Consider the following 17,411-nt stretch of genomic DNA (forward strand, 5'->3'; position numbering starts at 1 on the left):
TGGGAGGATTTTCTATATGTTTATATAATACAAATGTAAAGGCATCTCTCAATTGTTCTTAAATAAATATTATGGGCTGGATTGTTCAGGGGAGTAAGGGTGTAGTCTGCCTACTGATTAACAGTTTTCCCTGGAGGAATTATGAGTAAACAGAGTAAACTTTTACAATCTGCTACAAGAAACCTTGTGATACTGTTTGTAAGTATAATTTGTGTTTATTTTACTCAATGTTCAAGGAAAATAGATCATGAGATGTTTAACATATAACTGCCAGTAACATTTACAAATCCAGTTTATGATAATTTCTATAAGAATGGCATAAATTACTGTATTTCATTTTTTTTTTTTTTTTACAAATGTCAGTGGTGTAGACATATTGAAGATATCAGGAAGAAGCATTAATGATGCGAAGAAAATGTCACAGAACTACAATACAATAGAATAACCTAGTAGATATTACAAAAGCTTCACAGTAAAAATGTATTGCTCGATTACTCAGTGAGCTGGTTTGGGTAGAAAAAGGCATAATAAATAGTCAGATAGGACTGTGGGAAGGTAAGAAGCAGGGAGATATAAGAACTTGCAGTCCCAACCAGCAGAGTACCGGGTCCAAGGGTAGACAGCAGTCAGTGCGTGTTCCATGCAGTCTGTGACTTTGCTTACCTGGGAACTGCTATAGCTTAGTAGATATTTCCAATAATTTGCATCTGTGAACATGTAATATTATAAAGAAATGTTATATTTCTTTTCCAAAAGGAACATTGGAAATGTTCTGTTTTCACAAGTGCAAAACAAAAGACAAACAAACCAAGCTCTATTTCATATCTGCCTATGTCAACACTTCCCAGTAGAAGTTTATTATATACGGTACATAGATTTGCTTTCATTTTCAAAATAAAACTAAAGATAAAAAAAATATAAAATAAAAATTTGCACTTACTTTCATTAAATATCTCATGATGATTATTCCCTCCTCCCCTAGAACCCATTATGTAGATTTATCAAATAGGTGCTAATCTCAGTGCAAAATGCTATTGGTTTCCATGGTTTCCATTGCTCTTTATTAGCTTTTGACGCCAAAATGGCACCAGTTTTTGCCTTGATAAATATCCCTCATTGTGTCTCCCTGGATGTTGCAGAGACAACATAATGATGTCTGTCCCAGCAGTATGGCCATAATGGTGGGCAAAACCTAATGTAGAGCCAAATTTAAACCAGCAAAGCAAAGGTCAGTGGAGGAAAAAAGGCTTTATTTAAGGTTGCATGGATTATTCTACCCTTCCCTTCCTTTATATGGATTTTAGATATCATGTTTGTGCCTTTTATTTCAGCAATTTTTTTTCTTATAATTTTTGGACACTCTTTTATAAATAATCTATTTGCATGGTCACTTATCTTTTGTGAATTTAGATGTATTAAGCATTGTTTCACATTGTATTACGTATTTTCATAAAAGGATCGCTTTGTAATGTTTCCACTTCATGCATTTCAGCCTGACAGCCACTTTTCCTGTTTTTGTTGTTGTTTTGTTTTCATGTTGCATAGGCAGCTCTTTCTGTAGCTGGGTCTCCTAGACAACTGTGTAATGATGTAATTGCGCTGCTAGTTTTCAGCCTTGTGACTGCATCTTGATATTTGGAGGAGACTACCATATAGGGTTGTATAGTTTCTTTATTTTTCTTTTTTTCTTTCTTTGTCATTGTCACATTATTTATAACATTTAGATTTTTTTTTTTATATATATGTGCTAATTTGAAAGTAATTGTCGATGTTTGGTCATGTTCTGCATGACCAAATGGTTACCACTGTGATTCTGTGGTGGAATCTCGGTAAAAATCAATTTAGTAGGCTGAGATTGCCACGTGGTATGTGCACTTGCATATGCTGATGTATCGGTCGGTTGGTTGCATGTGGCAACGATACAATCAGTAGTGTAAGGAGCATGTGCAGAAATACAGGATATACGAGTATTCCCCTCTTCCATTGTGCTGGGCAAGCCAATTGGTCAAACAGGAAAGTTAGTCTTTATTCTGTTGATTGGGTTAGAGTACATGTAGGTGGAACTGATTATAGGAGGAGCTATATGTCTATATAAGGGACCTACACTGTACGATCAGGACTCAGATTTTAGCTGTTTTTGGTGACATTAGTCCCTCTGAGTCCCGGTCGGTGAATCGAATAAAGAATCTCTTCCTTCCTGAAGAAACCTGTGTCCATCTCTCTGTGCTTGGCTTCCGTCAGTTTCTCCGGTATCAATTCACGTCAGTGATGTACCCTTTAAACTGTTTTGTGATACACCTTACTGGTAGACTTTATAATAGGCCTTCAAGGGTACTCCAACCCTTTTTCGATTTTATAAGAATAATGCCCTTTTTACATCATTATTTAAAACCCCTTCCCCACCCAACGAACCGCTGAAAGAGCGTTTTAAAATATGTTTTACTAACCTTAATCCAGCGCCGGAAGATACTCTTAGAGAAGCCTTTGATTGGAGGATTTAACAGGCTCAGAGTGCATGTGCATGGTCTGAGCCTGCAAGTGTAGGAGAAAAGAGAGAAAGGGATGGAGGAAAAAAAAGAGAAGGGAGGGTGACAGAAACATAAAATATAAGTGGAGGGGACCACTTCAAAGAGCAGAAGTGGTCATGGTGGTTGGAGTAACCCATTAACCAGGCTGAAACGTTGCTTGTGTGCTCATAATAAATCTGTTATCCTGGGACTTCACATGTGCTGAATCCTGTATGAAATTCCTGTTTCAATGCTGGGAGTGTGGGGCTCTGTAGTATGTGCTTCCCATTTTGGGAGTGCCATTTTAATTTGCTTTCTTTATTCTAAGCACCAGACACACATTCATAGAGACTTCTTTCACATTATATTATTAACTGCAATTTTAAATACAACTGAGAAATGCATGCTCACAAATTTATAATTTGAGTCTAAGGTAGTGGCAGAACTACTATGGTGCATTTCACACAAGTACACCAGCTGCACCGGGGGGGGGGGGGGGGGGCGACACCTGATGGGTAGTGCTAAACAGGGGACCTATCAGGTACAGCAGCCCTTTAAGAGCACAACTGGACCCCTCTAATATTGGATGCTGGGAGGAAGTCACTTTCTCCGAGTTTATATAGAAAGAGCAGTACGGGAGGAGGAGGCAGCTGCACAGACAGCAGGGGGGTAATAAGCACAGTAGTGTGCTGCTGCAACCCTACACTCCCATCAGTCTCAACCCCAGCAGCAACAGTACCCAAGCAAGCCACCCTTCTGAACACAAAAGGTATGCTAACAAGAGGGTGGGTGCAGTTATAAAAATGATGACATGTATGTGTGTTTGTGTCTATGTGTGTGTCAGATTGTGTGTGTGTGTATGTTAGTTTATGTATCTGTGTGTTCAATTGTGTGTAGGTATCAGTGGGTGTGTCAGTGTCAAGGTGTGTTTCAATGTATGTATGTGAGTTTGTGTGTATGTCAGGGTATATGTGCCAGTGTGTATATGTCAGTGTGTATCTGTGTGCCAGCGTGTGTGTCAATGTGTTTGTATGTGTGTATTTTTGCATTAATGTGTGTATTTGCATACATTCCAGCAATAAAACACCAACACAAGATGCACCCCTGCAATCAGACAATGTTACATACAAACACACCACTGCATTGAAACACTATAATTATATACATACACCCCATTCAAACACCAAAACTGCACACAATTGCACACAAATACATCCCTATATACACACACATATATTCTGTACAAAGACATGCTTACATTCAAATGCACATAAACTGCACAAAAACTTTGCAAGTATGGGCAAATGGTAGCTGGCATAGCAACATTGGAGTTGTAAGAAAGATAGGGATCTACCTTTTGGCCTCTCTTGCACTTAAGGGGGACCTAAAAAAAAGTCTTGCATCAGGGCCCTCTCTACATTAGTTCCACCGCTGGTCTAAGGAGTGGTGTGTGCAGATAACACATAAATAAGAACCAATCAAATTGCAGTAGGGAGTATAACATCCACAGCACCTTAAGCTCCTCCTCTTTCTTTGCTGCTCCATCAGCAAATAGGTCAGAGTTTTTGGCTCTTACTTTATTGTACACTGCTCAAAAAAATAAAGGGAACACTTAAACAACACAATGTAACTCCAAGTCAATCACACTTCTGTGAAATCAAACTGTCCACTTAGGAAGCAACACTGAGTGACAATCAATTTCACATGCTGTTGTGCAAATGGGATAGACAACAGGTGGAAATTATAGGCAATTAGCAAGGCACCCCCAATAAAGGAGTGGTTCTACAGGTGGTGACCACAGACCACTTCTCAGTTCCTATGCTTCCTGGCTGATGTTTTGGTCACTTTTGAATGCTGGCGGTGCTTTCACTCTAGTGGTAGCATGAGACAGAGTCTACAACCCACACAAGTGGCTCAGGTAGGGGGTGGTATGAGGGCCTGACGTCCACAGGTGGGGGTTGTGCTTACAGCCCAACACCGTGCAGGACGTTTGGCATTTGCCAGAGAACACCAAGATTGGCAAATTCGCTACTGGCGCCCTGTGCTCTTCACAGATGAAATCAGGTTCACACTGAGCACATGTAACAGACGTGATAGAGTCTGGAGACGCCGTGGAGAACGTTCTGCTGCCTGCAACATCCTCCAGCATGACCGGTTTGGCAGTGGGTCAGTAATGGTGTGGGGTGGCATTTCTTTGGGGGGCTCCTAAAGCCCTCCATGTGCTCGCCCGAGGTAGCATGACTGCCATTAAGTACCGAGATGAGATCCTCAGACCCCTTGTGAGACCATATGCTGGTGCGGTTGGCCTTGGGTTCCTCCTAATGCAAGACAATGCTAGACCTCACGTGGCTGGAGTGTGTCAGCAGTTCCTGTAAGACGAAGGCATTGATGCTATGGACTGGCCCGCCCATTCCCCAGACCTGAATCCAATTGAGCACATCTGGGACATCACGTCTCGCTCCATCCACCAACGTCACGTTGCACCACAGACTGTCCAGGAGTTGGCAGATGCTTTAGTCCAGGTCTGGGAGGAGATCCCTCAGGAGACCATCCGCCACCTCATCAGGAGCATGCACAGGCATTGTAGGGAGGTCATACAGGCACGTGGAGGCCACACACACTACTGACCCTCATTTTGACTTGTTTTAAGGACATAACATCAAAGTTGGATCAGCCTGTAGAGTGTTTTTTAATTTTGAGTGTGACTCTAAATCCAGACCTCCATGGGTTGAAAAATGTGATTTCCATTTTAAAAATTTTGTGTGATTTTGTTGTCAGCACATTCAACTATGTAAAGAACAAAGTATTTCAGAAGAATATTTAATTCATTCAGATCTAGGATGTGTTATTTTTGTGTTCCCTTTATTTTTTTGAGCAGTGTATATTGTATATTGCTTTCTACATTATATGCCGTTTACCTATCTTTTGCGGCATTGTGTTGCTTGCTATTGTACTTTATTTTCATGTTTTGAGTTAACTGCCCCTTCTCCCTGTTCCTAAGTTTTTCCTCCCCTCCCTCTACCTGCGCGGGTCGCGCTGCGTTTCTGGCGCGCACGGTGGCTTCTCCCGCCGAGTCTATGCGTTTCCCACTGGGTTTTCTTATCTGAGCAAGCTCCCTCGTGGCTCTCCTGGCCGCACACGCCCATGAGCCCAGCGACGGCTGGATCACAGCTCCTCACATGCCCTGGGCGGTGGCCATCTTGGATCTCGCATATCGCGAGATCAACGGACGCCATTTTAGTTTGTTGCGCAAGTGCAGCAAAAAGCTCTCTCTCCATGCTGGTCTCAACCGTAGAGTGCCGGACACCTAATGTCTCCCCAGGAAACTGTTCCAGACTGCTGTCAAGGACTATTGCTTCTGTGGATACTCCTGACAGGGCTGAATAAGGTCAGTGTGTATCTCTCTGACAGCTGAGGCCTGCACTATAGGGCTTATAGGTATAATACCCTGTGCATCTGGGACGAGGCCCCTTACTGTTGAGTGGTGCTGAGTGGAGGTCTGCTTTTGCAACCTCTGTCTAACTGGGTGAGACCCAACTGCCATTCTCTGGTTTTTCATACCCTGCTGGGGTTTTACCATTAGTACTGCTGGTACTTTCACTACTATAGTGAGACTGAGGCCTACAGCTTTAACCTAACGCCTGCCACTCACCCTGTGCCTCGTTGTGCCTAATAGGGTCCCTGCCCCTGCCTTGTACCAGAACACCCCTGCGTACTTCCAAGCTATGATTAACACAGCTGTAGCCTACGGAGAAAGCACTTTTTAAAGTGATGATGGCGAGTGCTGAACATGCTAAAGCCTCCATGCCCCACCGCTCCCACTATGACTCCGATTTTGAAGCCTCAGATTCCCACGTTAAGGACGCTCGCCCTGGAAAACGCCACTGAAAAAGCGAAAGCGTGCAGCCCAAGCTATACAAGGGCAAGGCACCAGCTAAACGCTACAGATCGGCAACAACCTCTGCCCCTGCTCCACGACACACCTGATCCTCGGATGAGGACGAATGGCAGGCAGTAGCGTCAGATTCAGAGGACGACGCTTGGGGTTCAGATGCTAAGTCAGACTCTGCATTTGTGCAGGAGAATATTGTGGGTGAGCCTCAGATGGCGGAGGGTGCTGGCCCCGCACAAGAGGATGGAGAAACTATCCTGGACCCGACAGGTCAGAAGCTTTTTGACCCACGGAATATAAAACACCCACATTTCGGTGATTGGACCCCCCCCCTCCCCCGACCATTTGTCCAAGTTCATGCATTTATGGCTCCATAAGCCTCTAGACAAGGTGGGACCCAACCGACTGAAGTCAGAATGCCAACGCCCTTCCCACCTGATAACGTGGCGCAAACCCCTAAATTCGACCGAGTGATGATGACCTTCATGACGAGAGGTAGTTGTGCCCCCGTAAAGGGGTGGAGAGGGGCTTTAGAGGTGCCCAAGATAAATAGTTGGATTCCATCTGACCCCTCTCACAGCTCTTGTACCTGGCAGATGACGCTTTCAATTTAATGCCAGCACTGTTTGGGAATGGGCACACAAATGTAAATGGGCTTTATCATAAACACAAACGTAGCCCTCTCCTCTAAGAGGCACAAAGCAGCACTGCTCCGCATTGACGGAAAGTTGGTAGAATTAGGCACCAAAGAGCTCTGACCCCAGGCACAGGGCAAACTGTTTGGGGAAGCGTTTCTAAAGGAGCTTAACATGCATATTAATGTCTTCACTTTGCTCACTAAGGCACAGACATCAATGCGGAAGCTCTCTTGGGGTAACCCACAAGAGGGTTTTTTGGCAGGGCTGGCTGACAATGGGGCCGTGCCGCCAGCCGATTCTGGTCTTCAAGCCCCCGTTCCTCACAAGCGCAACCGTTTTACCCGAAAGTTTACCCGACCTATCAACTGCTCTGCGGACGAATCCTGACTCATACACTCCGAACTCCGGAGTCCAGGAACTCCACACAAAGGGCGATTCCACCTGCTCGGGAACCCAGAGTATTTTTCAGCAACATGTTCCTGGGGAAAAAAAAACAGGGATTTTCAACCTCCGGGAGCTCAACGCTCACGTGGTATATTGCCATTTCAAGAAGGAGGGTATCCATCTTTTAAGGGACCTTCTTATGGATGGTGATTGTTTCACGAGGTTGGACCTCAAAGATGCGTCAGTACCCATTCACCCTTCGTGTCATCAGTTCCTCCGATTCATGTGGCTCAACCAACCTTGGCATTTCATGTATCTCCCTTTCGTTCTTAGCTCGGCTCCCTGGTGTTTCACCAAGCTCCCCGGGTCCCAAATACTCACATTTGTGGGATGTCAACGTCATCCTCCGATTTTTACGGGACTGGCCTCCTAATGACAGGCTTTCACTTCGCCAACTTTCGGCCAAGTTCACGATTTTGCTTTGCCTCATCTCTTTCCGTCCGGTTTCAGACGTACGGGTGTTTGTTGTCGAGGCTTTCTCGGTATCTCCGGACAGGTTCCTGTCGCACTAAGTTGGACTCGACATCGGTCTTTTATCCTTTTTTTCGTTTCCGACCCTCAGTTGTGTGTTGTTTCAGCCTTACAGTATTATGTGGAAGTTACCTCTCCATTATGACCCTCTGCCTCCAGGCAGTTACTGGTGTCTTATGTTAGACCCCATAATCCTGTGCCGGTTACTAAGCTCGCCAGATGGATCCGCTGGGTATTATCTCTGCCGGGTGTGGATGACTAGTCTTGTTAGACCACGTTTCAGACTTTCTATTTTCATCCGGGATCTAATGCAGCTTTTTCTCTCCTTTCTCAGCATTGACAATGCAAAATATGAAGCCTCCTGTCATGTTGTAAAAGTGAAGATAATGCTAGCTTTAGTGTACTTATCTTAATTTTAGTAATGACAGGAGGAGAGTATTTTCACACACATGTTCTCTTCCCTTTGTTTATGGGACGACATTACGTTTTTTTTCCCCGTCTGGTTTCTTTATGGAACTTTGTGTCTCCTGTCCTACTTACACGGTTTTCTTATTTTCCTTCTTTTCCATTTTTTATTTCCTTTTCAGTGGTCGATTTCTGTTACTGTTATTATTCGAAATATATGTTTTCATGTGGAGGACATAGATATAGTTATTTTTTGGTTTAGTTTGGAATGCTTATATTTATACTTATTTAGGTTAGTATATGTATTTTAATATCTTCAATCAATTTAAGGGTTACTTCTTTGTTTTTCGTCATCTTTGAACTAGTGTCCAACCCATTTCACATTCTGTTTTAGGTTTAATTTGTTTCGGGACACTGATTCGTTTTCGGTCCTGGTTTCAGGGATTTTCGTACTTTTGGTGGTTGATCCCTGATGTTCCTGTTATGGACTTTATTTGTCTGTGATGTTGCTTTCTGAAAGAGGAGGAGCTTAAGTCACTGTGGATGTTATACTCCCCACTGCAATTTGATTGGTTCTTGTTTATGTATTATCTTTGCTGCTGTGGAGTTAGTAAATAGAGTTTATGCAAAATACTCGCTTTCTGTCATTACTAAAATTAAGATTATAAATACACTAAAGCTAGCATAATCTTCAATTTCATTCATATGGAGTTTTAGTGCAGAGGAATTATGTTCAGGGAAACAACTCAGAAAAACTGATTCAGATGAACCAAAAAAGCACAAAAATTGCACTGCGGTGTACTGTAAAATACATGCATAATATAAATATCATGTATATATTTTGTAGTACCTTGATAGGCGCATTTTGGTTCAAGGCTACTTGGCCCACAGATCAAGAGAGAAGAAGCAACCAACAGAAGGAAAAAAGAGTTTTACTGATTGGTGTAAATGGCACTGGCAGTGGCTATACAACAGTAACCACTGCACCAGTCTGACACTATGATCAGTGACACACAGGCTATCTCCCACTCCCAAACATGTACAGCAATGAAAACCAATCACTCTCTGCTGATCTGTCTCCCTTAATAGCTGAAATCAAAATGTTTGGAAGAATCCTTCTTGGAATTATATCGACTTTTTACTGCTCCTCTTTTTTCATGCTATTACGGTAGTCTCTTCTCACTTCATCTTTGACTAAAAAAAAATACAATATTTAGTGGCTGTCCCCTAACCATCAATCAGGGTTGGACCTCAATGTTCCATTTCTTTATTGTTTTCTTTTGTTTCATGATTCGGGCATACGGCAATTTGGAATTCAGTCATTCAAACAACTCTCCGATCAGCCAACTATTTGTTTTAAAAAAGCAAATGCACAAGTCTATCCTCTATTGACTTTCAATAATAAATTGTAACTTGAAGAAGTGTTATTCAATCTTTTTTTTTTTCATTTCATGGAGAAGCTTCAGCTGCTGTACTGTGCATGCTTTATTGTCATTAAAAAAGTGTTGGATATGAGTAGTTTTGTTCCGGGTGTGACAGGGACTTTTCTAGCTGTTCACTTTTCCTCTTGGAAGGATGTAGAGCAGGGGTACCAAAAAGGTAGATCCCCAGATGTTGTAGAACTGCAACTCCTATGATGTTTTGTTTTGAATATTTTTATTGGAGTCGCAATTAATTGTGAGCAGGCACATTGCGGATTCACAGAAATAACATTTGTTTGCCTGCGCAGAGGCATAGATATCAAAATAAACTGGCATTGGAGTAAATGTAATGTTTCTAAACTTTGCGAGAGGAAAGATGCCATACGCTTTCAATCGGTATTTTTACGCATTATGCTAGCTGTAAATTCCTCCTAGTCATTCCTGGTCGTATGAGGCTCCTATGGCATATGTTATTAAAGGTATCCTATGGTTGCCTGTGCAGAGGCCTAGAATTCTCAGCCATCATGCATGTTAAACTTATAGTAACTTTGTGGAATTATCTAGGTCTCAGACCGAGCGTGGGAAAGCAGTATACCGGTGCTGTATGTTAACCATTGTAACTATACGTAGGCCATTAGTAGCATTTATCTGGTTAATTACTCAGGCAACAACTAAAAGATGCATGCTTGCAGGATCCAGTAAGCAATTGGTGTGGAGTATAGACTTAGCATTAAGTCCTAGCTGCCTGGTCTGGGTCTTATCAATCTATTTTGCGTATTTACAATTCAATCAAACATATTAACTTGTACGTTACGCTAGCTGTTAGTGTGTAAGCTAGTAATAGTAAACTTTAGCCTCTGTCGAAGCGTTTTAGCATTTCTAAGCAAAACAATTTATGCCATTTCTACTGGTAACTAGGCATTCATTTCCTGTATCAGTATGCGTATCTAGAGGTTGCGTCTAGCACGCATATTGTTAACGATATGGGCAGTAGTAAATCAGTTACATCTAGCCCGTGTTGGCTTATGTGTTCGTCCTTCATATGCTGCAGCAGGCAGGCTATACTGTAAGTGACATATTGTATGCAGCATTGGTATCCTAGCTGCATGCCTAGAAACTGTGTAAAATAGAAGCAAATGGTCTACATCAATAGGCAGTCATGTCTAAGTTGGTATATATCAACATTATTGACTAGAAGAACATAGCAGGACATTCGATTCAAACTTAGTAAATCATAGCTGTCAGCATTATGACCTTGTCTCAGTATTTGCGCAATAGGCATGCAGTGAAATAAATGCACATATATTAAAAACTTATATCTTATGTTTAAGGGCTTATGCGAAAGGAGACATTAACTTGGTTAGCTCTAGCATAACGGATTCAACATTTTAACACCTATGTCCCTTCTGACTCAATATTGCTCAAAAGCATGCGCGTGCTATATGTTAAGCTTAGTATGCTTTAAATAAAACTAAAATAAAAGGCTGGCAGGTAGAAACCTGCAATAATGCCATAGCCCCAAGTTAAGGTATTTGTTACGCGATCAATCAAAGCAGGGAAAGACTAAAATTGCATAAAGAATGGTTCCTCAAACGAATTATCGTGTATCAGTCCCTTTATCCTTATCTGTCCTCCGTTGTTTTATTCCTTCTTTGCTTGGGACAGTGCTCAGACGAAGCAAATAATAGTAATTAAGTCTCTCCGCTGGAGGTGGCCTATCAGTGCCTGGCAAGATAAGGTGCAACTGTGCAGGCTGCTCCCTACTGTAGCCTCGTACTGGAGCTGTATGGCAGTCTGAGGGGGACCTCGCATGGCACAGCTTCGGTGCAGTCCTCTGGTCGCCAAGCTTCCGCCCGTCACACCCACGCTGGCTCCCGCCCACCGGCCGGGTCCTCCGCGGCACTGTGGGCACTCAGGGGCTAAGATTATCCACGAGACCCCACCACAAAGTCCGTGGCCCTCCCGCCCCCTGCACCTCCCCAGTATCACATTGTTCCCCAGGGAGCGAGCACCCCCGTGTCTCTCCCAGTGTCGGCCTCACACTTAATGCTGGTACACTACTCCCCTGGCCACCGGTACGCCGGCAGAGCAGCGCACTCCCGCCTCACAGGGCTCACGACAGTGGGGACAGGGTTCTCCGGGGACCTCCCATACCCGTAGACCGGGGTACTCACTGCTTCGGGCGGCGTGTAAGCCGCGCGGGTGCTCCGCCCAGTGCCCAGCGTAGTCCGGGCCTGCACGAGCCGTCCACGCCAGACCCCCATGGTAGGTTGCGCTACAGCCCTCTGAGCGAATGAAACTGTAGTGAAGCGCCTCCATTTCAGTGCTGGGCATCTCACGACTCTTGGTGGGTCGTTTTGTCAGACGTTGAGCCATTTGGGATCCTTATGTCGCTGTCCTTCTGCTGGCTTGCTGTGTCTTCCACAGCCTTTGCCAGTGTAGGCGGCCAGCGCGCGCTCCACACGGGATCCCCCGTCGTGTCGCGGGTCGCCGCCATGCTGCCGGGATATCCCCCGCCGGCCGGGGGGGGGCAGCGCCGTGCCCCGGGCCTGGAGTGAGCCCCTACCTGGGGGTTTCGCTGTGCAGTTTCTCCCGATCGGGTGTCACGGGGGTTGCGCCTCTTTACAGCTCCTTGCCGCGTGTTGCAGCCCTGGACAGTCTGGTGCTCTGCCGTGTAGGCCGCGCTCGGCCTCTGTTGCCGGCCCGGCTTGCGATACGGTTAACGTCTGAGGCTGTGATGTGCCGGGGTGGCTCCCTGTGCATTGCTGTCGTGATGTCCGACTTTTAAACAGCCAGGAGTGGTTTCTTATGCCTTTTGGCTCGGGTTAATGCTGGAGCCCATGTCCATGGCGTCCAGCCGGCCCGGCGGCCCGGCCCCGCCCCTCCTATGATGTTTTGCATGCCTTATAAATGACAAAGCATCATGGAAGCTGTGGTTTTAAAATGTGTAAATAAATATTGTGAAAAAAACCAAGAACCAAACAAACCATGACATTAAGATAAACTAAAACTAAATAAACAAACAAACTAATCTGTGATATTTGCATGCTATCTCTGCAGGTGCATATTTGCACCTTGGCTGTTTAAATTGTCCCTTTAATGCTATTTTCTAATATAATTGTTATTATTGATAAGTGATAAGTGCAATATAGTATTGATCATTTGATCATCACTCAGTTCATGCTTCCTTTTAATTAAAGAAAACAGATAATAAAATATTTCCAGATTCAGATATTATTAAAACGAGCATACAGTCTTACATTGCTGGAAATACTGCTCTCCATATAACTCCTTTATCTCCGCAGGAACTTTATCCCAATAACTTTTCAGGCTCTTCATCATTGGATCAAACATACACACTGCAGTTCTGAAAGAACCAGGCTCTATGATGGAAACTTTAACTCCAAAGGCCCTCATCTCCCTTCTGCAATGGAAAAGTAATAAATAAATGAATAAATACCTTAACAATGAACATAAAAATGGCAACCAAGAGAGAGTGTTTATCTAAGGGAGAATCTATAGTGAATTAATATAAAAAGACTTAATCATAAAAAAGTAAAATTTTTAACATAACACAGTTACTTAATTTTTAGTAATGGACATAGAGGTATTGGTAAAAGGAGGATCTGGATTTGGCAGAATTTGGCTATTTCACTTGGATACACTGGTAGGTCTATTACGATTTTAACCCATTGACGCAATTAGTGCAAGCTATGCCGTACTGCAGGAGGTAAACTTAACCACCCTAACGATTTAACCCTCCTTCCGGTCTGTCTCCTTTCCCAAGCTGCAAATCACACTCGGGGGATCTGCTGGTGACTCAAGCAGTCCCTCTGCATCCATTTGAGGTGATCGGCAGCACGTGATCACGGTGACAGCCTGTACCTTGTTTTTTAGGGTACAAAAATTAATTATTTTACCCTTTTTGTCAGCTACAGCAGATTTTTTTTTTATTTGTAACCCCTACAGTACTGTATCAGTGATCAGTGTGCTCTTAATTTTTTTTCCATAAGAAATAACCCTTTTAGTGCAGGTTGCAGATGTTCTTATCTTATCTTAAATTGTATGTTAATTATTGGGTTGGGTGTTGGAATTTCTGTCGGCGGAAGTCGGAATTGAGGTGTGGGTGTTGTAGTGTGTATTAGGCAGGTAGGCAAATTAATTGAATTAAACCGTTAGTGACATAGCACAAATGTACCGCAAGAATAACCCACTCAAACTCAACAATCAGCCAATGAACACTCCCAAAGGGGTGGGAATGTGAGAAAAGAAAGGACGCTTGGTAATTGCCTGATTTTAAGAACACATTTTCAATTCCACTATGTATAATAGGGAATCCAATAGTAACAAATGTTTGATTGTTCTTCTGTAATCAAAAGTTGAGCTGGAAGATATCAGTCGAAATATGTGTAAATTCATGTCTGATTCTTACATATATTTCGACTGATATCTTCCAGCTTGACTTTTGATTAAACAAGAACAATCAAACATTTTTTACTATTGGATTCCCTAATATACATAGTGGAATTGGCAGGGCTGGTGCAAGGATTTTTGCCGCCTTAGGCAAAGCCTCATATTGCCTCCGCATTGGCTCCGCCCTTGACTTCGCCCCCTCCGGTAGTGTGTGTGTAGTGGATGAGGTGTACGTGTATAGTGAATACAGTGTGTGTAATAGATGTAGAGTGTGTGTTTATATGGTGAATGCAGAAGTTTGTGTGGATGCATTGTGTGCAGTGTCTGTGTAATTTATGCAGTGTGTGTAGTGGATGAAGTGTTAAGTTGATGCAGTGTACGCAGAGGCGGCTCTAGAATTTATGAGGCCTTAGGCGAAACTCAAACATGAGGCCCCACTAACACCAAAGTGAAAAAAATAGAGTTGCAATACATGCACACTGTCACATATACACATTGATGCACTGTTTACCTGTGTATGTGCCTGAGAGTGTGTCTGACAGAGAGTCTCTGTGAGCATGTTTGCGTTTTTATCTGGGACCATATGTGTGCATTGTGTTTATGGCAAAATTATGTTTCCTGACTTTGTGTGTGTATGATGAATGTCTTCAGCTGGTGACTGTGACAAGGTGAGTAAAGGGGTACCAGTGGCAGGGAGAGTGTGACAGGGCGAAGGGGGTAAAGAAACAGAGTGGGGGGGGGGGGGGATTGTGAGCGAGAATGGTTTTACATGGTTTGATGAGGAAGTGTGACAGGGCGAGTGGAGGTAAGTGTGTCAGGGTGATATTGAGAGGGGGTGATGGTGAGAGGGAGGGGGGTGACGGTAAGAGGGGTGATGTGAGAGGGATGGGGGTGATATTGAGAGGGGGTGATGGTCAGAGGGAGGGGGGTGATATTGAGAGGGGGTGATGGTGAGAGGGAGGGTGTGATATTGAGAGGGGTGATGGTGAGAGGGAGGGGGTGATATTGAGAGGGGGTGATGGTGAGAGGGAAAGGGGGTGATATTGAGAGGGGGTGATGGTGAGAGGGAAAGGGGGTGATATTGAGAGGGTTGATGGTGAGAGGGGTGATGTGAGAGGGAGAGGGGTGATATTGAGAGAGGGTGATGGTGATGGGGAGGGGGGGGGGAATAAATACCTTTATTTATTCCATGGTGGTCCTGTGTGGGCGTGTGGGCTCCCTGGTGATCCGGTGACCATTACATCAGAGCTGCAGACCATGTATCACTGCAGATCTGCAGACTGGTGTCTCTGATGCAGACAGGAGGGGCCTCGCACCCGGCGGCATACTGACCGAGGGCCCGACACAGTCTGCCCTAAGGTGGCTTAGGCGGCCGCGAGGCCCCAGCCAGCGCGAGGCCTTAGGCGGCCGCCTAAACCGCCTAATTAGAGAGCCGCCCCTGATGTGTACGTATAGTGAATGCAGAGTGTATATTTGTGTAGTGAATGCAGTGTGCATGTGTAGTGGATGCAGTGTGTGTTTGTGTAGTGAATGCAGAGTGTGTGTTTATGTAGTGGATGCAGTGTGTGTTTGTGTAGTGAATGAAAAGTGTGTGTTTGTGTAGTGAATGAAAAGTGTGTGTTTGTGTAGTGAATGCAGAGTGTGTGTTTATGTAGTGGATGCAGTGTGTGTTTGTGTAGTGAATGAAAAGTGTGTGTTTGTGTAGTGAATGAAAAGTGTGTGTTTGTGTAGTGGATGCAGTGTGTTAACCCCTTAAGGACACATGACATGTGTGACATGTCATGATTCCCTTTTATTCCAGAAGTTTGGTCCTTAAGGGGTTAAAGGGAATCTCCAGTGCCAGGAAAACAATCCGTTTTCCTGGCACTGGAGGGTCCCCTCCCTCCCACCCACCAATCCCCAGTTACTGAATGGGTGAAAACCCCTTCAGTCCCTCGCCGCTGTCTCCTCCTCCGCGACGCTCCTCCTCTGTATTGCATCGGCCGGTGGGCGAGACTGATCCTGCCCACCGGCCGAGGAGACCTAATGCGCATGCTTTCCTATGGGGATTTGAGCGACGCTGGAGGTCCTCACACAGCGTGAGGACGTCCAGCGACGCTCTAGCACAGGTTTCCTGTGCTATAGAGCAGGAAGTGACCTCTAGTGGCTGTCTAGTAGACAGCCACTAGAGGTGGAGTTAACCCTGCAAGGTAATTATTGCAGTTTATAAAAAACTGCAATAATTACACATGCAGGGTTAGGAGTAGTGGGAGTTGGCACCCAGACCACTCCAATGGGCAGAAGTGGTCTGGGTGCCTGGAGTGTCCCTTTAAGTGGCAGTGTGCATAGTGCAAGGTAAGATTGTGTTTAGTGTAAAGTATCAGTATGTATAGTGGAAGGTGGCAGTGTGTACAATGTAAAGTAACGGTGTGTATAGTGTGAGGTGCCAGTGTGTACGGTGGAAGGTGGCAGTGTGTACAGTGGAAGTGTACATAGTGCAAGATGTTACATGCGCATTCAGCCGATGACGACGACAAGGAGGAGAGGAGGAGAGTCCCCCGCCCGGCGCTGGAAAAAGAGGTAAATTTAACCCCTTCCACCCCTAGAGCCCGGCGGGAGGGGGACCCTGAGGCTGGGGGCACCCTCAGGGCACTATAGTGCCAGGAAAACGAGTATGTTTTCCTGGCACTATAGTGGTCCTTTAATGCGGCACCGGTGGGCGGTAAGGAAATGTTACCATGAAAAAAGATACATAAGTGGGAGGTAGGTATTTGTTACAAATCGCTATTTGTAACTGGCCCTTTAAATGAGAAAGTGCCCTGCTTCCCTGGATTGTGGAGAAGCATGTTTGCCAGCCTCCTGCCTCATGACTATGGCCCCTGGAAGATTGTGCCCCTGAAAATGTATTAACTTTAATTGGGTGTGTATGGCCCTTTAAGAACCGTCTGGGGACATATTGTGACTTTGCTGAACAATGCCCCTTTAAGACTATGTCCCCAGACCGGTAAAATAACTTGTTCCTGGCTTTCCCCCACTTGGTTCAGTAAATAGGGCTTACTGAACCAAGTACCACACAGGCGGACCACCCAGAAGTTAAAGTGTGCAGGCAATTTACCTCCCAGGCTGTGAGGTTACTGCCGGTCAATTGCACGTGGCGGCGGCCATCTTGGTTTCCTCGAATGCGGTCAGCGGTGTATGCTAAAGATTCAGTGGAACTAAAATCGGCTACACATTTTGCCGA

At 44.6% G+C, this 17,411-nt stretch overlaps 1 protein-coding gene across 1 annotated transcript in view; it reads right to left on the reverse strand.

The window, feature by feature from the left end:
• Nucleotides 1-495: 495 nt before the first annotated feature.
• The window catches only part of LOC134596320 (retinol dehydrogenase 7-like), a 41,923-nt gene continuing 25,007 nt past the window's right edge, over nucleotides 496-17,411 (reverse strand). The window contains exons 4-5 of the mRNA XM_063444762.1: nucleotides 13,039-13,202; nucleotides 496-707 (exon numbers count right to left, since the gene is read on the reverse strand). Coding sequence (XP_063300832.1) covers nucleotides 496-707; nucleotides 13,039-13,202 — 376 coding nt within the window. The remainder of the gene's footprint in view (nucleotides 708-13,038; nucleotides 13,203-17,411) is intronic.

Source organism: Pelobates fuscus, chromosome 1, assembly GCF_036172605.1.
Source record: "Pelobates fuscus isolate aPelFus1 chromosome 1, aPelFus1.pri, whole genome shotgun sequence".
Classification (NCBI taxonomy): Eukaryota; Metazoa; Chordata; class Amphibia; order Anura; family Pelobatidae; genus Pelobates; species Pelobates fuscus.